At 38.2% G+C, this 23,758-nt stretch overlaps 1 protein-coding gene across 2 annotated transcripts; it reads left to right on the plus strand.

The window, feature by feature from the left end:
* The first annotated feature begins 458 nt into the window (after positions 1 to 458).
* gpam (glycerol-3-phosphate acyltransferase, mitochondrial) lies at positions 459 to 22,034 on the plus strand. Of its 2 annotated transcripts, none has more exons than XM_058406713.1 (21): positions 459 to 593; positions 5,175 to 5,305; positions 5,697 to 5,816; positions 6,029 to 6,102; positions 6,427 to 6,540; positions 6,636 to 6,764; positions 6,881 to 6,980; positions 7,093 to 7,229; positions 7,323 to 7,422; positions 8,122 to 8,334; positions 9,176 to 9,289; positions 9,378 to 9,463; positions 9,552 to 9,667; positions 10,150 to 10,220; positions 10,348 to 10,612; positions 11,749 to 11,891; positions 14,525 to 14,602; positions 15,798 to 15,929; positions 19,388 to 19,577; positions 19,671 to 19,729; positions 19,838 to 22,034. In XM_058406713.1, the coding sequence occupies exons 2-21, from the start codon at positions 5,207 to 5,209 to the stop codon at positions 19,952 to 19,954; spliced, it is 2,457 nt and encodes an 818-aa protein (XP_058262696.1). In that variant the 5' UTR covers positions 459 to 593; positions 5,175 to 5,206; the 3' UTR covers positions 19,955 to 22,034. The 2 variants fall into 2 exon arrangements, with proteins under 2 accessions (XP_058262696.1, XP_058262695.1); XM_058406712.1 differs by lacking the exon at positions 459 to 593 and adding an exon at positions 3,071 to 3,277.
* The last annotated feature ends 1,724 nt before the right edge of the window (positions 22,035 to 23,758 follow it).

The following is a 23,758-nucleotide window of genomic DNA, read 5'->3' on the forward strand; positions in this document are numbered from 1 at the left end:
ATGAAGTTGTCCAAAATGTAATAGCATTACATTAAGAGCATTAAGAGTTCCTTTCACTGGAAATAAGGGGCCAAGCCCAACCCCTGAATAACAATATCTGAATTCAACGATTTGGAGGGATGTCCCAAAACTTTTGCCAATATAGTGTATACACACTACATTAAGGCAGTTGATGGATCATAAAGTGGATGTGGTTAAAACATTTCATAGACAATTTAATTATAAAACAGACATATCAAGCCCTCTACACGAAATGGTGTCCTTTTGCATTTGTTTATTTAGCAGTGGCGTAAATGTGACTGTTAGTTGGCGCCCTCTTGTGGCTGATCTCCTTTTGGTGCATTGAGCTATTTGACAATAAATTGGCTCCCTCTAGTGGCTACATTCAATATGGCGTAGTGATGTAAAAGTGCCGATATAAAACAGCGCCATCTTGTGGCTGTACCCATTGTAGACACGAGGTGGTAACCAGGAACACACAGAGAGTAGTGAACTGTAATACCGGTGTGTTCTTCAAGGACAATACGGGTTGACGTCAAGCGCACGGTTGCTTTAACAAAAAGATGTCTGCTACAACATAGACGTTTTGTACGGTAAGACAAACGGCGTGTTTTGGTCCGTATTTGATTTTTATTTATTTTTTTATTCTTTGTTCGTATTCGCTTGTGAGTGCACGGGGTTAGCAAGCTAGCCTGCACGAGCAGTGTGCGCCTTGTTTCACGCTAGGCTCTGCCCTCACACTGCTGACCTAGTATGGAGTCGGATTAGAGTCGACTTTCACTACCGTGTTTTCTTAGATATTCTATCAATGGCTTTGTGATCATGCTTTACTGAAATACTCGCACATGTCGCTGTTTCACAACCACCCACCCACACACACCCACACACACACACACACACACACACACACACACACACTGAAAGATCACAACGTTATCTAAAAAACGTTGCTATAAGTGTGTGAGTGGGATCTCTGCAGTCCTGCCGGTTTTTTACCCGCGATCTAATGTAACCTTTTACATCTTACCACATGTGTGTGTTCACCTAGCCTAGGTATAACATGACTGACTGATCTCAGCTTATGCATGACTTTAGATGGGACTGTCACCCGAGTCAGAACAGAAGCGCTGGAAATTTTGCGGTTTCAAGACGCGTGAGTCGGTTCATTCGACTCGTTTCATTCATTAGACTCGACTCTTTCTTTCGCGATGTTCTGATCAGCCATTTGGCAGACTGACATCGTTTAATGAAACCCACATCTTCTGATTTCACAAAAATAGCATTGCATTTAAGCAGTTACTGAAAAGACGGTGAAAAAGAGTCGACTCAAAGAGCCGACTCACATCCTCCACCGGCATATACAGCAGCAGAGATGCGGGCGCTGGTGTCAGTGTGGACTGTACTGTTAATGCATGTTCTACATGATGTATGTGTAATCTGAGCATCAGGGTATTTTTGCCTGCATCACTATGATAAGAGGCCCTTTGTTAAAGTTGCTTGTACTACACATGGTGCAGAAGTCATAATCATGTAGTTTGGGACCCGGACAGATTTGACAGCCACTTCATTGACGTTGGAGTCACATACAGGTCACATTGCAGGCAGATTGCAGACAGATTGCGGGCCGGATTATCCCACTGGTTTACTACTCCCATAGACTGGCCAAGATTATGTTTGTCACTGTACAGACCCCTTCGTACCTAGACTAACATCCCCAGAACATCTCTGATGTAGTGTTGCTGTCTCATAGCTCCAGCATCCTCAGCTCAGTCCACAGCTCAGGTTACTGTCAGGTTACTGTTAGGGGTGTTTCCTCCCATCTCTCAAAAATTACGCTATTGCTATGAATTGGCGATGCTGAGTTTATATTTCAGTGTCACGTGGATCCACAGCGACTCTGACAATGATGGAACTATGTATGAATGAATGAATACACAAATATACACCGATCAGGCATAACATTATGAGCAGTGAGAGGTGAATTGAATAACACTGATTATCTCCTCATCATGGCACCTGTTAGTGGGTGGGATATATTGGGCAGCAAGTGAACATTTTGTCCTCAAAGTTGATGTGTTAGAAGCAGGAAAAATGGACAAGGTTTTGAGTGACTTTGACGAATGGCTAGATGACTGGATCAGAGCGTCTTCAAAACTGCAGCTCTTGTGGGGTGTTCCTGGTCTGCAGTGGTCAGTATCTATCAAAAGTGGTCCAAGGAAGGACCATAGTGCAATCCATGCCTCGACGGGTCAGGGCTGTTTTGGCAGCAAAAGAGGGACCAAGACAATATTAGACAGGTGGTCATAATGTTATGCCTGATTAGTGTAGTGTGTATAATTGGTTTCTACCTTACAATAAATAATGCATAATAAAATGATAAATAACATAATAAAGCATAATTACAACATTTGACAGGAAATATGATTATTAATGATCAACTTTAGGCTTTGGAATGATTTGTATGCTGATATTAAATCCACAAATGGTCAAAAATTTTAGTTTCAAGTGAACAAGGCAATGGTCCAAAAACAGGAAAAGATTATAATGAGGTCCTGACCTTTAAAAACACTCTGTAAGCATAATGTAAGGAACTAAATTATCCATAACCAATAATATACCTATTATTTTAATCAGTGACACTATAATATGAGCTGGGTTTTTTTCCCCAACTGAACAGTATCCTGGTAGAGCCCCTACTGACAGCATCACCAGAGACCTAATGTGTCTTATGTTGCTTGTGCAAAACCTAATTAAAGATGCTGTTCCCGTACACACAGGTCATTAATCACACTGGCTGTTCTTTCAGTGTTTTTTACTGCAGGATCTGACTCTCAGCCAGAATCCAGTGCTTTTTTTTTTTTTTTTTTATCCCTCAACCTTTTTACATCTCATCAGCTTGCTGGTCAGCTCAGACAACACAACACAACTCAGACAGTGTCGAGTTCGTTGAACTCAGGTTCTGGTGGTGTGATGTGACCAAGTGCCGGACTTTGTCTCTCTCTCTCTCTCTCTCTCTCTCTCTCTCTCTCTCTCTCTCTCTCTCTCTCTGTCTTTTTCCCTTTCTGTAGTCTCATTCAGCCTTTGCTCTCTCTCTTGCTCCGAGTTGGTTAAAAAGCTCTTCCTCTAAGACCCATTTTTATCTCTAATGGAGTACACACTTTTTTTTCTTTCTGGATTTAATTACTGTACAGTGGTCAAGAAGCTGTCAGCTGCACTGATTACATTTTTAATTATATTCTGAAGTATCTCTTGAGAAGTCTCCCATGAACAATAATGTGTAAGTATTTATAACTGTCAGTGTAATTCTACATTAGTTTAATAGCAAATTCAAGAAAGCTGACTTTTTCGCATGTTCTGTACCATGTAATAAAGAGAAGGTTTTCCAGACGGAGATGTCCAGTTTGTAACTAAATGTCAAGGGACTGTTTTCTTCAGGAAGTGTTTGAGCTCCCTGTGTGATAAGATAAGTGGTTGTCATTGATTATGAGTAAGTATTTATTAAGTAAGTTAGTAAGTCTTAAGTAAGGTGGGTGGGTATGTAGGTACTAGTATAGATAAAATCACCACATATGATGCAGAATTTGGAAGAAAGTGTTTTGACAGTAGAAGCTGAAGTAGAAATTTGCCTGGAAATCAAGCAGAGACCAGATTCCTTGATTTGGTTTTGGTATCATTTGTTTTTCTTCCATCACCTGCTTTGTAAATGGAACAAACTTATTATCTTTATGTTCGAATGGAAAATTTATAGGTGCCTCCCACCTTGGAAAGTGTTGCATGGGATTCCATTGTGACTTTAACCGGCACCGGGGGCTCTGTGAAGATTTACTACATGGTTTTTTTTGTCCTCCATGACTTCTATAAATACCCTTTAGAACAGGCCATGATCACACTTTTTTTTTTCTGTTTGGCTCTCCTACCTGATTATTCGGCTTTTTTTCCGGGTATAATGTTTTAGCCCTATAACCTGACGCCTCTCATGCACAGCTTAATGAATCAGCATGGAAGGATAGTATAACTGCAGGCCATGCAGAGTTTTATGTAAGAGGAGACATCTTTGCTACACATGACCTGCATACTTCACCTACTCATTTACGCTCAGCTCTGTGGTTTCTCAGCTAGTCTTTCTGTTAGCTTGACCCCGGTGGAGAGGGCTCAAACTGATGACTGGCTCATGTGAGCTTTGTAGTACTGTTTGTGCATGCTTAGTGTTGATTTATGGGGAAGAATGTTTATCCTTACTTGGGAAATGCAACTGTTTATGGTATATTGTGTTATACTTTAATGTTGACATTAAACCACAGCATTAGTAGAATATTACATTATATTTTACAGAGAGCATTATATGGCAAAAAAAGAAATCTTGTATTCACAATGCATAGACTTAATATTTCCTAATGTTGATATAACAACAAAACAGTAAAACATTGCTACCTGAATATAAGTATTTAATGACAAAATTAGTGAAACATTGAATAGTTATTGTCACAGAGAACCGTATGTAAGATCTGAAACCAGATATGACCTTTAAACAAACCTTAGAATAATGTGATTCAGTGGAGCAAATGTTCATGGCACTTTAGAAATTGTGGGTGTATCTACAATAAGGGTCTTGTGAACAAAGAATTTTGTTGTGAAGGTGGTCTTTGTCCACGTTTAGTGACGAAAGCTAGAAGTGGCTTGTGAAACTATACAAGTACTGACGACTATTGTTAATAGATTTTAATATAAATATTTAAATATCACTCTTTATATTTGAAATATCTTTTCATCAAATTAAAGTACTCTAACAATAGTATTGTTTGATTTTTGTCTATTATTTATTATTAACAGAATATTATTACCAGTATTAAAAATTCACTTTAAAATATATTGTTAAAATATTTTCCCCCCTCCCCCCATGTGTTCTCAGGTGCTTGACGCATCTAAGCAGTCTGGTCAATAACATTTTGTCTTCCTGTAACATGAAACACTGCATTCTTTAACCGTCTAAAGTGTTTGAATAAGGCTGATGAAGCAGAGCATGTTTTTCTTGTTCTGCAGTCCTCAGCATGTTTCTCCAGTAGGTAGAAAGCACAGGGATCATCTGTCTGTTAAATCCATAGTACTCAGCTCACGTGTGTGTGTTTGTGTTTGTGTGTTCACTCTCCATTTTGTGTGCTTGTTTTATTTTGCAGGTTTATAGTTCGTGTGGTGTGAAGGTGAGAGAATGGACATTAACATGGTGCTGGGAGGTCAGGACAGCGTGCTGTTGGCTAGCAGTCCTGACCATACAGTCAGCCGTCTTAAGCATCCCTGTGAGGAGCAGGTAAATGACAGTTCTGTGAACTCTCAAGAAATGCTGCCTACTGTTTCTTTTATCAAGACATTTTGATCGTGGTAGTATTCTAACAGTTCCATCTTATTTGGTTAGTATGTCATCTTCACCTTACATGCAGTACTGGGCAGTTTGACCATTTATTTCATAATGTGTACTGTACATGAAAACCATCAAAGCTGGGAACAGGGTGTTAAATTATAACAGCGTTAATTACACAGGTCTAAGACTTACTAAAGCAGTCTGTGCATAAAAATTGTGAATGAAAATTGAACTAGATTTATTTTATTGTGTCTGTTTCACAATAAATATTTGGATGTTTTAATTCACTGATTCTCTTCACGGAGTATAGTTTAGTATTCTCTATGTGATCTGCTCAAAGGATCGAAGCTGCAGTCCTTCTGTCCTGCACTTCCTGACCAGCACATGGAAGGACGGTCTTCTGAACCGGAAACGGCCATTCGTAGGGAGATGCTGTCACTCTTGCACACCCCAGAGCCAGGTTAACTAATTAATGCCTTTTGAATGCAAAGTATCTCAAATAAATTTGATGAATATTAAATGCTTTTAAAAAAAATGTATTAGTTAATGATTGCTTCTTATTATGTTACCCTTGTGCTAATTAATCAGGCTTATCAGTTAGGAATTTGTACAATACCTAAAAATTCATGATGTATTTGTACTTACCCATCTTCTACATGTGTTTTGTTTCAGGGGAGACTTTTTAACTCGAGCATCCCTTCATTAGGACTTCGTAATGTAATTTACATCAATGAGACGCACACAAGGTAAACAGTCCAGTAATACTATGACCTGGTTTTTGGTACTCATTCAGGTATGTCTCCCCAGGTTCACATTACCCAAGCCACTAAAGTCAGTCTAAGTATATGCATGGGAGTCCAATGGAAAACAGCAGGTGAAGGAGTGGAAACCAACGACATTCATTTTTAACTATGCTTGTTAATGGATCCTTCCAGTCCAGCTCTAGTGACAAACAGCAGATGTACACTTAGCTGGTTTTTCCTACCACAAAGAGAAACTTTCGTGTCATGAGATATTTATAATGCATGTATAATTCTGTGTAACTCTCTGTTACATGTGTTTCCACGCAGACACCGAGGCTGGCTGGCCCGGAGACTCAGCTATGTGCTCTTCGTCCTGGAGAGGGATGTACATAAAGACATGTTCGCCCGCAATGTAGTAGACAACGTCCTCAACAACACCAGGCAGGAACTGATTATAGCAGTTACATATAAGTTTTTGTGTAATAAAGTGTGTAACATTGAAAAGGACATCCCATATCATTGTGTTCTTGTGACAGGGTGCAGAGCGCTATAGATGAGGTGGCATCAGAGACAAGAACTGACCAGAAGGCTGTGAGCAAAGTGAGGCGGAAGGCCAGAGGCTTTCTGCAAGAAATGGTGGCCAACATCTCACCTAGCCTCATCAGGTTCGTCTACATACTTCAGAAAATAAACATGAGTTTATTGCATTATTGCAATCCAGTTAAGACATTTCAGAGTGATTTGTGTGGTTTGTAAAATTGAAATTGTTAAACTGGTATAGGTTGACAGGATGGACACTGTTGAAGCTGTTTAATGGCTTCTTCTGGAGCATTCAGATCCACAAAGGACAGCTGGAGATGGTGAAGAAAGCCGCCTCTGAGGTATTTAGAGCTTGAGAAAAATATTTCTAATCTCCTGCCAATTGTTTTGTTTTGGTATCAGATTGCAGATTGTATACTGTTTTTTTTTTGTTTGTTTTTTTTGTGGTTTCAGTACAATGCTCCACTGGTCTTCCTGCCTGTGCACAAGTCTCACATTGACTACCTTCTCATCACCTTCATCCTTTTCTGTCACAACATCAAGGCACCACACATTGCAGCTGGCAACAATCTCAACATCCCCATCTTTAGGTGAGGGACATATCTATAACAACATATACGTGTGACAGTACCGAAATATACCATTGTACTGATGGTACTTTTTTCATGTCGTTTGTCCTTTAGCACGTTGATTCGCAAACTGGGAGGATTCTTTATTCGCCGTAAAATGGATGAGAACGCAGATGGAAAGAAAGATGTTCTTTATAGAGCTCTGTTACATGCGGTAACTAGACAAAGCCTCTTTAGTTGTTATTTGTTATTTTTATTTTTCATCCCTAATTGTTTTGAGATCTGCATAAATCTAATCACTTTCAGATTTAACATTTTCTTTTCCCCCTCCGTATTGCATTTGTGTGGTTGATAAATCTCCCTGTGAGTCAACTCGAGTGAGATGACACAAGATTATATAAAATGCTTGTTCTCACGCAGTATAATATTTCATTAAAAAAAAACCCCTTGTTAGGATTCCACCAGTCTACCACCTTTTATTTTTTTCAGTGTTTGTGACCTTTAAAGCCATTTGACCGTTGAAACTGTTAGGGTCAAAGTTTTTTTTCTCCCCTTTAAGCCACAAAAATAATAACGATAATAACGAAACACCACTAGTGAAGGTCCAAACTTGGGGGCAGGTGTTTGGCACACATGTTGCTATTTAATGGAATGATTTTAATCAGTGCAACGTGCTTACAGGAAATGATTTAGCATAAAGTCATTGTTTTGCATGAAATTTACATATTTACTTTACATCTGAGGGTGCTTAGAGTTTATAAGCCATGTTCAGTTTGATCTAAATGTCAGCATTTTCGCCTCTGCTAAGAAGTATTTGCTTTTTTTTTTTTTTTTTTGCTGAAAGTTAATTAAGAGCTGCGGGTATTGTAATTTAATCATGCTTCTCTCTGCTACTGTTTGTTTTTTCTGCTAGTACACAGAGGAGTTGTTGCAGCAGAAGCAGTTTTTAGAGGTTTATTTAGAGGGCACACGTTCTCGCAGCGGAAAGCCGTCTCCAGCTCGTGCCGGCATACTGTCCATCGTGGTGGACACCATGTGTGCCGGTGCCATTCCAGACGTGCTGATCGTGCCCATTGGTATCTCCTACGACCGCATTATTGAGGGCAACTACAACAGCGAGCAGCTGGTGAGAGTCGGAAATTTCACTAAAACGAACACCTTGAACTTTTACTAACACCTCAGTCATTAAGTCACTTTAAAATAGCTCTCAATCATAAAATCCTACATTGGAAAACACAAGCCCAAAGCAAAATGTGGTGTTATGTGCTAGACTGCCTGAGGACAGTAACCGATAGAAAATAGACAGACAGCAATATCAGGACTCTCGGTAACATTTAGCACTTTTTTATTTTTACCAAGTTTATAGAAAGATTAAACATTTTATATAAAATGTTTAGAATATACATCACATTTCACCTCTCCCAAATTGACAAATTATTTAATCTATTGGAACAAAAGAAGGAATTAAGGGAATAAACTATGAGTGAGAAAAAGGGGCACAGATTTTTCAACGTTTCCAATCTCCAGTAGGGTTTCCATCAGATTTTTGCCTGGCAAGGGTTTGTGTCATGTCGCTCGTCTTCACAGCCAATCCACAATGCTCATATGATATTGTTCAAAATGGAATTCTTAGAAATCATATCAGTTTTTTTTGTTTTGTTTTGTTTTTTTTGAATTTCTGTTTTCTTAAATCTGTGTTAAGAACAAAATGTAGAATAAACCTGTTTGTTAAAACAGTTTGCTTTGCTGGACAGTTAATGCAATGGTAATATGTCAATTTGTTCTTTATATATATATTATGATGATTGAGATTATTCAGGTTATTATATAGACATGTAGATTCTTCAGAATATTCATAAAATGTTGTTAAAATTCTTTTAGACACACACACACACAAATCTGAGAGAATTGAAATAAATTTCAGGTCAGAAAGTTTGTTTTAGCTCTGTGTTCTGTGGTGGGTGTAGGGAAAGCCCAAGAAGAATGAGAGCCTATGGGGAGTGGCCTGTGGTGTGTGGAGAATGCTGCGAAAGAACTATGGCTGTGTGCGTGTGGACTTCACTCAGCCTTTCTCTCTCAAGGTCAGGAAACCTTCCCATCTCTCCCATAGCATTAATCTGTCCTGCATGTTCCAGATGTGTTTTTCACCCCACTTTTATTACTCTGTAGGAGTATCTTGACACGCAGCGAAGTCGAAATCTGCCTGCTCCGCTGACTCTAGAGCAGATCCTCATCCCAACCATCATTGCAGCTCGGTACACACTTCACATATGTTACTCGTCTTTTGTTATTTATTTAAGCTTATACATTCATCTTATGGTGAACGATGTGTTTCCTACACAGGCCAGATGAGGCTGTGTTTAATAGAGAAGAAGAAGAACACCCGGATTCCAGAGAGCTGTCTGACGAGCCCTGGAGAAGGCAGGTCATCTCTAACCTGGCCAAGCACATTCTCTTCAGTAAGAGTGCTCAAAAAGCTTGCAGCCTCTAGAGAGCAAATGGCTGACAGTTTTCAGGGGTTACTCGAGGTCGCACAGTCCTCCCTCTGGTGATGTGTTCTCAGCCAATCACATTCCCTTTTGTGTTGAATGCACTCAGCCAGTGTTGCTTTTGGGTTGGCGTATTTGGTAAAGGGGTAGAGTGGCAGCTTGCTTGTAAATGATTGATTTAAACTAAACATGAATCGGAGTTAATTGCGAAATCACTGAATTTGCCATTAATCATCATGCTGAGAAAAATCTTTGTCAGCTTTGTGTTTAAATAATCATTTAATTTCTGTACAATACCTTTATAGTCATCATTGTTTTTTTGGTGTTAAATGATTTCATTTATAATGCTAATCAAAAAAGTAGAATAAAATATGGGAAATGTGTATTGAAATAAACACAAATTCTAATATGTTTCATTTTTGTGACTTTGAAATGTTTTACTTTTGTCACAGCTGCCAACAAGTCCTCAGCAATCATGTCTACTAACATCGTGGCCTGTCTCCTGCTGTACAGACACAGACAGGTGAGGGCTCAGTTTCCAAACACTTTAACCCTCTATGCTAGCCACGTCCTGCTCATAAATCTGTAATAAAGTGATAATAGATTGGGTCATTTTACCAGTGCTAATGAAGCATCTCTTTTCCTTACAGGGTGTGTTGTTGTCCAAGCTGGTGGAGGACTTCTTCAATATGAAGGAAGAGATCCTTTCACGAGACTTTGACCTGGGTTTCTCGGGGAACTCCGAAGATGTGGTGATGCATGCGATCAACCTCCTCGGAAATTGTGTGAATGTGACCAGCACTAACAGAAACACAGAGTTTATCATCGCACCAAGCAACACTGTGCCTGCACTCTTTGAGCTCAATTTCTACAGCAACGGCCTCTTTCACGTCTTCATTGCTGATGCTATCATAGGTACGCTATCTTAGTCACCTGGAGAAACACACGGTTATATCCACACGTTTATGTACCTGCTGTCCTACAGATTTGAATGTTTTCCCCACTCCAATGGATCTGATGCCACTAATCATCATATTAATCGTTCTTAAAATGTGAAGTGGGTGTGTTCGAGCAGGAAAAACATTAAAACATGCAGAATGGAGGTACTCTAGGGACAGGGAACCTGTGCATCAGATTTTAATAATGTCGTAAAGCACCACGTATCTAAAAGATACTCACATCGGTGGGTTCTATGTGTCCCAGGAGCTAATGAATCATACATGGTTATTGTGATACAGCTGACACCAAAAAAGCAACACTGTAGGTACTTTTGCCTGTTTTTTTTTTTCTTAGCCCCCTCAAACTGGTATTACTATAAGAAAGGCAGCGGTGACCCTATTATTATGGACAATGGCATGTTTCATAAATGAATATTAGGAGTGCTGAAATTCATTTGACATTCTGTTTCTCTATCAATTATTTTGATATAAACAATATGTCTTTCAACATTAGGATTAGCATGTTCAATATTCTTAAGAATATTTGCCAGCTAGGAGCTACTCTTAGACTTTAGATTGTTTGAGTATGGTCTCTAATGGAGGCTTTATCATTAATTTTATAAGATAATCATATGTCTGCTCTCTCAGTCCTTTTTTGCAAGTCTGGTGTGTGATTATGTAGCATATTCTGATTACCCTTCTCTCTGTTCATAGCCTTGTCAGATCAGTAAATAATGCTGTAAATCACGGAGTATCTAGAAGATAGTCCAGGTCATGGGTGCTCTCTGTCCCCAGATGGCACTAATGAGTCATGGTTATTTTGATAGTGTCGCAACAAAAAGCAACGCTGTGGAAACGTTTGTGTCTGTGTCTGTGTTGTTGTTCTTCTTTCCACAAATCTCTCTGATCTCAAAAAGAGATTCTCCACCCCTTGACTGTTCTACCACAGCCATGTGGAAATACCTTTACAGGGGAACACATAGATTGCATAATGGGTATTTGTGGCTTTCTGCTCCACTCCAAAATAATTGCTTTAAATAAATCACTATGCCACATAGCAGCCATGTTAGACATGTATAATGAGTTTTATGTGTGAATGTTGTATTGTGTTAGCCTGCAGTGCTTTGGCCATGCTGAGGGAGCAGGTTGCAGATGATGAACTCGCCACATCCTCCACTCTGCTTAGTCAAGAGAGACTAATTTGCCGTGCAGCAGGGCTCTCCCACTTCCTCTCCAATGAGGTCATTGTTGCCCTGGTAAGTTCCTCATTTTGTCACATAACAGAACCTAAAGGAGCATTGCAATAATTTTTCCTTTCCTTTAAGGGCACAGAAACCAAAAAATAAATCTTTGCAGTAAATTCTAAGCATGTATGCGTAAACAGTCAACAGTCAAACAGACAATTAATATAAGAAATTGTTAAAAACCTTAAAAACCAATTACAAAATTCCTGAGAGAAACTTTTACTTAGAATGGCAGGGGTGACCCTGTTGTTATTGATGATGGGATAAAATCAGTATAAAATAGTAACTTTAAACTTAAAATTCATTTTGTCTTATATTTTATATAAACAGTTTGAATACAAAAAAGTTTTGAAGCAAATTACTTGCACGGAGCGCAGTAGACTCAAGCTAACCTTAGCGCTGGCATTTAGCCTAAATCAATATACACTACTCACAAAAAGTTAAGGGTATTTGGATTTTGGGTGAAATTTATGGAAAATGTAAAAAGTCACGCTACAGTGATATTATATCATGAAAGTAGGGCATTTAAGTAGAAGCATGCAATGGTGATTTCCTCATCTCAAACAATTTATTGAAACAAAAGCCAACAACAGTGGTGGCTATACCACAACAAAAAATGTCAATGTCTCAATAATTTGTCATGTGCCCTTGACCATGTTCCCTAATGATGCAACCTCAATGAGCTGGAGCATTGTCGTCCATGAAGATGAAATTAGGCCTGTGTTGTTCATGCAGAGGCACAATGACTGGATTAATGATGTTATTCAGGTAGTATTGGCTTGTCACTGTACCATTCACAAGATGTAGGGCAGTTCTGTATTGAGTAGACACACCTGCCCAGACTGTAACATCACCACAACAGTGGCTGATACATAGCGCTCTCCTTGGCATCTCCAACATAATTGGCGGCCATCATTTCTGCTCAACATGAATCATCAGAGAACAGCACTGAGGCCCGCTGGTCCCTCGTCCAGCATAAATGCTCCCTGGCTCAACGCCTGTGCCTGGTGGTGTGGTCAGGTACTCTTGCAAGTCGTCTAGCACGCAGACCACGCTGATGTAAACGGTTTCGAATGGTCTGATGTGACACTTGGGTGCCTCTCACCTCCCTTAAATGTACCTGGAGTTAAGTGGCATTCATCATCCGGTCCCACAGGGCACTGTTCACAATGTAGCTGTCATCAACGTGGGATGTGGCCAAAGGACGTCCACTTCTATGCCTTTTTGTGACTCTTCCAGTCTCTCCGTATTTGTCGCAACCTGCTGATGACACTCTGTGACACTCTAAGCTCAGTGGCCACTTCCCTCTGAGAACATCCTGTTTGAAGCCTCGCAATGGCGAGGTACTGTTGATCAATTGTTAGGTGTGGTCTTGGTCTCATGATGTCAAAATGTGAACAGCATGATGAAGAAGACTGTTTAAATACCAATTCTAACTGAACCAGAAAATTTATTGGTCGATTCATGGATCAAACACCAGTTGTGAGTTTTGCCGTTAAGCACCTTGTTAGAGAACAGCAAGTTATGTAAAAAGTACTGAAACACTGAACAGTTGGACATGTGCATTCAAAAGTGTAGAGAAGGTCAAATTAAGTTCACCTGTAAAGGTCATAGTGCATTTTAGGTGCATCCTGAAATTTCACCCAAAAGCTGAATATCCTTAACTTTTTGAGAGTAGTGTAATTGAAATATGAAATGAAGTTGAAATAAGGCTATATGAAGTGTCTATTTAAGACCATAAATTAATATGGTGGCTAACTTATGGATGTCCCTAAGTTAGCTAAGTTTTGTGAACGCCTAGGCATCATGCATGTTGATAGTCTCACTCTCTCTCTGTCACACACACACACACCATGTATGTGTGTGTGACACACATGTAGAGAGACATTTAATAGGGTTTATTCTCCAAATAACTCTAATTTCATGTTACAGAAAAATGTGTTAAGAAATTGTATGTGTATGGACTCTTGTTCTAAGTTACCTAATTTGGTTATCAAATTAGTTACCACTCATTTTTTGCCTTCCAAGAAGACAGTAAAGGCTTATGTCATGCTTGAGTTGTAGTTAGACTGAAACTTGAAAGTTAAGATGCCCAACATAAATGCAATGCTTTGGTATTATTATTATTACTATTATTATTACTATTATTTTTATTTATTTAAATGTATTCACATTTTGAATGTAATATGGCAATTAAATGCACTAAATGAGTTAATAATGTATGCAAAAAATGTTTTCTAAATAGGAAACAAATTAGTTGTTCAATGTTAAGAGACCGGTCTTATTTTCTCTTTATTGAAGAGGAATACTCATAATATAAAGAAAAAGTACTTTTTATTCGATTACTTAATTAATCGATTTAATAATTGGTATAATACTCGATTACTAAAATAATCAATAGCTGCGGGCCTGATTAGGATTAACATGTTTAAAGTTTTTTGCTAAAAAGGCCAGCGAGGAGCTACTCTTAGACTTTAGATTGTTTATAACTATATTGTTTATAACTCCCTGATGGAAGCTTCCTCATTGCTTTTACTCTGAACATAATCTGCATAATACGTCTGCTCTCTCAGCTCATTTTTTTTTTCGCAAGTCTGGTGTGTGATTATGAAACCTATCCTGATTGCCCTTCTCTCTGTTGAAAGCCTTGTCAGACGGTCTACCAGGTGTTCCATGATGCCGTGACCAGACTGATTCAGTATGGAGTGCTGATTGTCGCTGATGTAAGAACATTTGAAACTCTTTTGTCACACCTGTTAATCCACGCTTCTACAAATAAAACATATTGGTAGTAAACCTGAGGTGTATTAGGCTGGGTACAACTGAAAGTCGCTAGCAGTTAACCTCAGAGTGTTTAACATCAAATATTTAGTGGGCATAGAAGAGCTTTACCAAGTGTGTCAGGCTGTTTTTTCGACCCTTTCTCCGTTTCCTTTTTTTCTTTTTCGTCTTTCTCTTCCTCTCTATTACTGGAATTCTCGTACTAGCATTCCAGAATAAAAGCAGTTTACTTTAATAGGCTTTTCTAAATGTTCATTAATGAAGGTTTTTAAAATTCCTTGCTCTGTTTGACGTTAACATTTAGTAAGAATAAATGGGATGGAAAATAGCGCTGCTGTAAATCAGGTCTGTTTTCACTAGCTTTGTTAAGACACTGATGGTTTTCATTTACATAAGCTTGTGTTGTTAAATTAGAATAATGTTACAAAATCAAACTGTGTGAACTGAAACTGCCGAATGGCAGCATGAGGAATTTTACACTATGTATTCTCTCAGTAATTGTGTGGGAAAGGTTCACTTTTACAGATTTCCTTTTAAGATTTTTCACTGTAGTGCTTGTAGCTTCCTGAGTAGTCTTAGTTACTTTGAATTATTATGAAACCACTGTTTGTTTAGCTGTTGATGGTTTCATTTCCTGTTCTGGCACAGTTTGGAGAGTCATATATAGAGGTAAATAGAGGTGAAATCATGTAAAAATGCAATTATTAGGATAATGCAAATAATTTGGTATAAGACTTTAGTAGACACACACATGTAATCTCTAGAAACTGTTGTGTGTGTAAAAATCTCTGAAAAATCAGCAGTTTGTGAAATAACCCATCTGGTAGCAATGACAATGTCACAGTTAAAGTCACAGAGATTTTCTGATGCAAACAGGAACTGACACTCTTTAGTTGTTTTGTTTGTTTTTTTTACTCTTTATTTTGCTTTGTGCTGCTGCCACACAATTGTCTCATTAGTTGCATTATAGGGTTTTTCTTTCTTAACTTATGAGGCTGAACTGATTCTTGATACAAATGTGATTGCCTGGTGGGCTCTAATTATCAGTGACTGAAAGGCCAGATACTGAGGTTTACACTGGGTATTTACAGTATATGTGGACAGACATCACTTACATCTACATGGTGTTGTGTGCAGGTTGATCAGGAGGAGCTGAGCCCTTCGGAGGAACCCTGGCCTAAGAAGTTCCCAGAGCCTCTGTCCTGGAGGAGTGATGAGGAGGATGAGGACAGTGACTTTGGAGAGGAGCAAAGGGATCGGTATCTGAAGGTGAACTTTAGAAAATTTGAAGAAATTGAATAATATATGATGCTGCCAACTGGGTGATATAACCTTATTTTATTTAGGTATACTTGTATTTATTCAAGTAACAATATATTCTAAAATAAATCAATATTATTGTATAACAAAACACAAGATTAGTGAGCCTTATCTGGTCTTTTCTATCAGACTGTACTTTACTGTAATTCATTCAATTTCATTCAATTCTTGTCACACACTATATAGCCAAAGATATGTAGACACGTGACCAGCACATTTGTATGTGGTTTTTTTATTATTATTATTTTTTAACAGAATTGTTTAGAATGCATTTGTATGTTAACTTTAGTATTTTCCTCCAATGGAACGAGGAGGCCCAAACGTGTTCCAGCTTTACATTGTCCCTTTGCAGAAAGCAAGGTCAATAAAGACCTTTGCACTGAAATGTTCAACAGCCACATTTGAGTGTGGTGGTCAAACCTTTAGCCACATGGTGTGTGTTGTAATATCTAGCTCAGTTAAAGCCTGCTACCAAGCAGTATGTGTTGTGCAATAAACACAAACCAAGTCTCAGCATTATGGCAGTGAACATAATACACTGAGATTTCCCTCCATCAGCAGCATGTATCACAGATTATGAATACATTTACAGCATTTGGCAGACACCCTATGTGTGTGTGTGAGGTAGAGACAGAATGACAACAAAAAATCCAGAAAAACACATTTCAAAAAAGTTATACATTGATTTGCATTTTATTGAGTGAAATGAGTATTTGACCCCTTTGCAAAACATGACTTAGTACTTGGTGGCAAACCCTTGTTGGCAATCACAGACGTCAGACATTTCTTGTAGTTGGCCACCAGGTTTGCACACATCTCATATCTCAAGGAATTTGGGCCCACACCTCTTTGCAGATCCTCTCCAAGTCATTAAGGTTTTGTGACTGACCCTTCAGCTCCCTCCACAGATTTTCTATGGGATTAAGGTCTGCAGACTGGCTAGGCCACTACAGGACCTTAATGTGCTTCTTTTTGAACCACTCCTTTGTTGCCTTGGCCGTGTGTTTTGGGTCATTGTCAGGCTGGAATATCCATCCACGACCCATTTTCAATGCCCTGGCTGAGGGAAGGAGGTTTTCATCCAAGATTTAACGGTACATGGCCCCGTCCATCGTCCCTTTTGATGCGGTCCTGTCACCTGGGGATGGTGTACTTGGAGTCATAGGCAGCATTCCTCCTCCTCCAAACACGGCGAGTTGATGCCAAAGAGCTGGATTTTGTGGTGATCAAATACTTATTTCACTCATTAAAATGCAAATCAATGTATAACTTTTCTGAAATGCGTTTTTCTGGATTTTTTTGTTATTCTGCCACTCACTGTTCAAATACACCTACCATTAAAATTACAGACTGATCATTTCTTTGTCAGTGGGCAAACGTACAAAATCAGCAGGGGATCAAATAATTTTTTCCCTCACTGTGTGTGTGTGTGTGTGAGTATATATATATATATATATATATATATATATATATATATATATATATATATATATATATATATATATATATATATATATATATATATATATATATAATATAATGTATGTATATATATGTATGTATATATGTATATGTGTGTGTGTGTGTGTGTGTATATACACGATATTGCCAAAAGTATTCGCTCACCCATCCAAATAATCAGAATCAGGTGTTCCAATCACTTCCATGGCCACAGCTGTATAAAATCAAGCACCTAGGCATGCAGACTGTTTTTACAAACATTTGTGAAAGAATGGGTTGCTCTCAGGAGCTCAGTGAATTCCAGCGTGGAACTGTGATAGGATGCCACCTGTGCAACAAATCCAGTCGTGAAATTTCCTCGCTCCTAAATATTCCACAGTCAACTGTCAGCTGTATTATAAGAACGTGGAAGTGTTTGGGAACAACAGCAACTCAGCCACGAAGTGGTAGGCCACGTAAACTGACGGAGCGGGGTCAGCGGATGCTGAGGCGCATAGTGCGAAGAGGTCGCCAACTTTCTGCAGAGTCAATCGCTACAGACCTCCAAACTTCATGTGGCCTTCAGATTAGCTCAAGAACAGTGCGCAGAGAGCTTCATGGAATGGGTTTCCATGGCCGAGCAGCTGCATCCAAGCCATACATCACCAAGTGCAATGCAAAGCGTCGGATGCAGTGGTGTAAAGCACGCCGCCACTGGACTCTAGAGCAGTGGAGACGCGTTCTCTGGAGTGATGAATCACGGTTCTCCATCTGGCAATCTGATGGACGAGTCTGGATTTGGCGGTTGCCAGGAGAACGGTACTTGTCTGACTGCATTGTGCCAAGTGTAAAGTTTGGTGGTGTGGGGTTGTTTTTCAGGAGCTGGGCTTGGCCCCTTAGTTCCAGTGAAAGGAACTCTGAATGCTTCAGCATTCTACATTTTGGACAATTCCATGCTCCCAACTTTGTGGGAACAGTTTGGAGCTGGCCCCTTCCTCTTCCAACATGACTGTGCACCAGTGCACAAAGCAAGGTCCATAAAGACATGGATGACAGAGTCTGGTGTGGATGAACTTGACTGGCCTGCACAGAGTCCTGACCTCAACCCGATAGAACACCTTTGGGATGAATTAGAGCGGAGACTGAGAGCCAGGCCTTCTCGTCCAACATCAGTGTGTGACCTCACAAATGCGCTTCTGGAAGAATGGTCAAAAATTCCCATAAACACACTCCTAAACCTTGTGGACAGCCTTCCCAGAAGAGTTGAAGCTGTTATAGCTGCAAAGGGTGGACTGACGTCATATTGAACCCTATGGATTAGGAATGGGATGTCACTTAAGTTCATATGTGAGTCAAGGCAGGTGAGCGAATACTTTTGGCAATATAGTGTGTGTGTGTATATGTATATATATATATATATATATATATATATATATATATATATATATATATATATATATATATATATATATATATATATATATATATATATATATATATATATATATACATATATACATATATATACACACACATACAACTCACAACCTTTTGATCAGTAGTCCAAGCACTTAGACCAAAAACATCCAGAAAAAAACACACAATGCAACTAGTTGTATCAACATTCTTTTAGGATTTATTCCAATTATCAGATATCTGGCTAATACATGATGGGGTTGTGGGTACACTTTTGCACGAAAGTAAAAACTCCTTGTGGTTTGGTAAGAGTCACTGTTAATTCATGAGTCATAATGAGTTTTGTTCCATGATTACTGGCATTGACTGTAAATTCTTGTACACACTATAGTCATGTGACAACCATTGTCATCACATGAAGTCAGTTTAATCAGAAAATAAGAGGAAGTCAGTCTTATCATTCAGGAATTTAGGAACTGCATCAGTTCATCAGCAATGTGATCAGGCAGAGATGTGTATGTATTTCATTAATAGTGTAAATCTGTATGCAGGTGAGCCTGTCGTCTGAACACCAGGAGTTTTTCACCTTTATGCAGCGAGTGCTCAGCCCGGTGCTGGAAGCTTACAGCGGGGCGGCCATATTTGTACACAGCCTGCTCTCACCCATGACCGAAAGAGACTACACACACAAACTCTTCAAATACCTGCTTACACGCACTGAGAAAGGGGTGGCAGCCTATGGTCAGTCTCCAGCAGCCTGCACAAAATGTCTGTTTATATGTCTGCCTTTTTTTTCCCAATTTATTCAAATTCCTTTTTGGTTTTCTTTGTTAGGAGAAAGCGCTACACACTACCTCGTGAAGAATACAGTCAAAACATTTAAAGAACTGGCGGTGAGATACAAACATGTATCTAAATAAATACATAAAAGAATATTTATGTTTTAATATTAAAATAAATGTGTAGAATATGTGCATTAAAGCCACGTGTGTGTTCGACAGGTCCTGAAGGAGCGCTGTGAAAACGGTGTGTGTCATCTGGAGCTGAGCCCTACGTTCCAAACTCAGGCCAATAGAAACAAGCTCATACAGTATATTCTGGGCTTTTGCCTGCTGTGAGTCGTCAGATTTCTTTCTCCATCTTGCTCAAGGGCTTCTACAGGCTACAACAAATATCAAAAAGTAAAGGTGCTATTCTATGGAAGATTTACCTAGAAGTGCCTTCAGCAAACACCTAGGACTGGGTCCTGCCCAACTTACGCAGTTCATTTCCTTCACACCTATGAGGATGGATATGCAGCTAGCTTGCTCATCACTCAGACAGCTGTGATCATCACTGTTGTCTAATTTGTTTTGCTTTTGCTTTAGGTTTCGTTTGTACCATTTTTAGCTCTTTTGGAGCACAAGAAAGTCTCACTTTCTATATACATGTTGCCTTCAATTTAGATCAGTGTACATCAAGGATATCTGGTGTAGATAATACATTATAAGGGCATTAAACTGGCTAGAATTGCTAGGCAGCCTGTGCATAGAAAGTGTAGCTCCTAACCTTCACTGTCCTGTATGTGTAAAAAAATATTTAACCCATTAACAAATATTACTGTTTAACTCTGGCAAAAAAAACATGACATCTTAACTGTTACCTTTTCCTACACTCATTAGATTAGAATATAAAGAGACATAGATTACCCTTGGTCTATATTTCACCGAAGTCGTAGGCATGTAATAATCGCATGTAGTAATTGTCCTAATTTTGTGAAACCGTTCTTCAAACCCTGGACCCGAGACACCATGCGTACATTTCGAATAAAATTTTCAAGAATTACATTATAAACTTTCAGTAAAGAGAGAGGGAAGACAGAGGTCATTTCCCACAGGCTGTTTTAGCTCACGTCACGGTACTTCTGTAAACAAAGGTGTGTACTTTACACAGCAGAAAGTTAAAGTACATTACAATGATGTTGAGTGTGACTAATTAATGGAGGGCAAAAAAAACAACAAAAAAAAAAAGGGACCTAAATTGTTAAAAAAAAAACTGCCTAGATTATCTGCAGGATTTTTTTCCCCAAAAAATGGCAGGATTTAGAAAAAAAAATGCACTTTAGTAGATATATAAAATATAATGCAGATCATGTTCAGATAATTTTTTTTTTTTAACCTTTTTTTTTTTTTATGTGAGTTGATGTTTAAGGAAATGGTTTATTGTGTATGAATTCAACCCCAAAAAGGCTTATACCTTTTTTTTTTTTTCTTTTTTTTTTTTTTTTGTCATGCATGATATTTACACTTTCCGAATTAAAAAAACGAATCCTTTCAGGTTGGTGCTTTTATTGTGCAGTTATCACAGTGTTGATCATGATTAGTAACAAAAGGCTTTCTTTAAAATTACACGCGTCATTTAGCGTTCAGAGTGCTGAACCCTTCTTTAGGCTTTTTTTTTTTTGTGGTAGTCATATCACAGTTCTCCTTTTCTTGATCATAACTTAATATTCATAAAGAATGCCTTAGATATTCTTGACTAGTGCACTACGTTTTTTTTTTCTTTTTTTCTTTGAAATGCAGAAAGAATGTAAAACGTCGTATTACTTGTGTGCATGACGTCTTTTATTGGTTTTATTGTACTGTGGTATTTTTTTTTTTTTTTTTTGAGTAATGGAGAAATAGTGAGGCTGATGATTCATAAATGTCATAAATGAGTTAGATTGCTTGAATGCTCTTGTGAATGTATAGGTAAAGTGCAATTTGTCTGCATATGTACAGAGCAATGCTCTTAATTAAAAAAAAAAAAAAAACGCTTATTATGGGCTGCTTAGATGAAAAACAAGGATATGTCTGTTAAATGCTTGTTTGCCTGACCTTTTTTTTGACATAGAAATTGTAAGACTTTGCCAAAACATACTTGTTGAACAAGGCAAAATATGATTATATATGTGATGAGTTGCTGAAACATTTTATGAATAAGTAAAGCATATCCTGATGCGGTCAACATGAACTATGTGTGTAAATTTCCCCCCGGTATGAATAATGCTGTGCTCCTCAGTGCTCTTTTACAAGATCAGTGATTAACATTCATAGCTAGTAATGTGTTTATTATGAACTCAAACATAAGCAACAACATTTATTAGACGTTTTACGATTGGCTGAGCAGCTCATAAATGTTAAATATATTCTTTAATGAGTGTTTTTAAATGCAGTGTCCTCTCTCTCGGTTTGTGTTATGAGTGTAAGGTGAAACTTTCGATTTGCTCTAAAACTGATACAAGCTCTAGGTCTCACTGTGTCTCTACTCCTATTACATGCCTGTTAAACATTTTTCAATTGTACAGATTTTGTTTTTAAAATAAATCAATCATCAGCTAAAGAGTAGCGATTTAGCCGTGGTTTTTTCCTCATTGACTTGCGTTCTGTATTTCGGTTATTGCTTGTTATAACTTGCTTGGCGATGATGCTTGGTTATTGAATCAGAACGACTGGCACATTTTCATTTTCCAACTGTCTGTTTTGTCATTTCTGAAGACATTTTTGAAGACTCCTCCATCATGTATTTAAAATGAAACCATAATGAATTTATTCCAAGCAGCATTCAGGAAGCTTGCTCATACTCCTTTATTACAGTAATTACAATAATCCACCTTTTTTCTTTCCAACCTACTGGGCAGCTTTTGGCACAATGTCAGTGAAGCAGTGAGGGGTGGAAAGCCCCTTGATTTTTTTTATTTATTTTTTTATTTTTTTTTTTGCTTAAAAAAACAACCCCTGGGAGGGGGGGTGTTGAAGTATAGTGAAAGCTCAGCAGAAGTGAAATGATGTTCTCACTATATATAGATTAAAGGTCACGTTACAGGCCTCACCCCACCAGCTGTTTCTGCATTCTAAATCAGGTTATTTCCTCAATAAAAAAAAAAAATTGCAACAGTGTGATATGTTTGTTTATTTTAACATATTGAGATAAAATGCCAGAATTTTTATATTTGTACAGCATCTTTTACATTCATTTTTCTGCTGTGTAATTCTGACATGGATGCTCTTAGAAGGTTGAGTAAGAAGTAACAACATATTGCCTGATTTTTTTTTTTTAGAAAGATATAAATAGAAATAGATTAGATTAGATTAGATGCCTGCTCTTTAGAGGAAATGAACCACACAGGATGTGGAGGATGTGATGATAGGTTTTTTTGTATTTCTTGCCTACAGTGGCCAAAAAGTACTGTATACATCTGCTTTTAGTGGAAGTGAGTATGAAAAGCTCAGAACATTTCAGTATGAGCTTGAATCAAATAAATGATAATCCCAACTTACTTAAAGAAATGCTCAAACAAAATTGATCACATTGTAAATGAAGCACAGTAAGATGCTGGAGGTTGAATACACATGTTTTATCACATATGCAAGACTCAAAAACAGGTGGAGGGCTTCAGAGAGCACCAGGACAATGACAGCAGGATGGGTAATGGTCTGTCATTCAGTCACTTCTCTCTGTAAGAGAACACATAGCCATGTTTAATTTTCCTTTGTTCTAAATCCTAGTTGTGTTTTGTCATTAAAAAGCCTGCAATAAAACAACACATTTGAAGAACAGAGTTAAACAATTATTACATGCTGCTTTGTCCAATTTTTGGTCGTCACACAGATTGTATGTGTTTCCAAGAAACAGGAAGAAGATATATGACCTTCATTTTATTATCAGTATTTAAAGCAGCTCTGTAGGGTGTAGCAGATATACAGCATGTGCGGTGCAGTGCTTTCACATGCAGAGGTGGGTAGAGTATCCAAAATCTGTACTCAAGTAAAAGTACTTATAGAAATATTTACTCAAGTAAAAGTAACAATCTTAGTTACTTGAGTAAGAGTGAAAAAGTATCGGATGAAAAAACTACTCAAGTAGCTAGTTACTAGTTACTTTTGACCTGATTGAGTGAAAAA

This window comes from Hemibagrus wyckioides, linkage group LG13 (genome assembly GCF_019097595.1).
Source record: "Hemibagrus wyckioides isolate EC202008001 linkage group LG13, SWU_Hwy_1.0, whole genome shotgun sequence".
NCBI classification, from domain to species: domain Eukaryota; kingdom Metazoa; phylum Chordata; class Actinopteri; order Siluriformes; family Bagridae; genus Hemibagrus; species Hemibagrus wyckioides.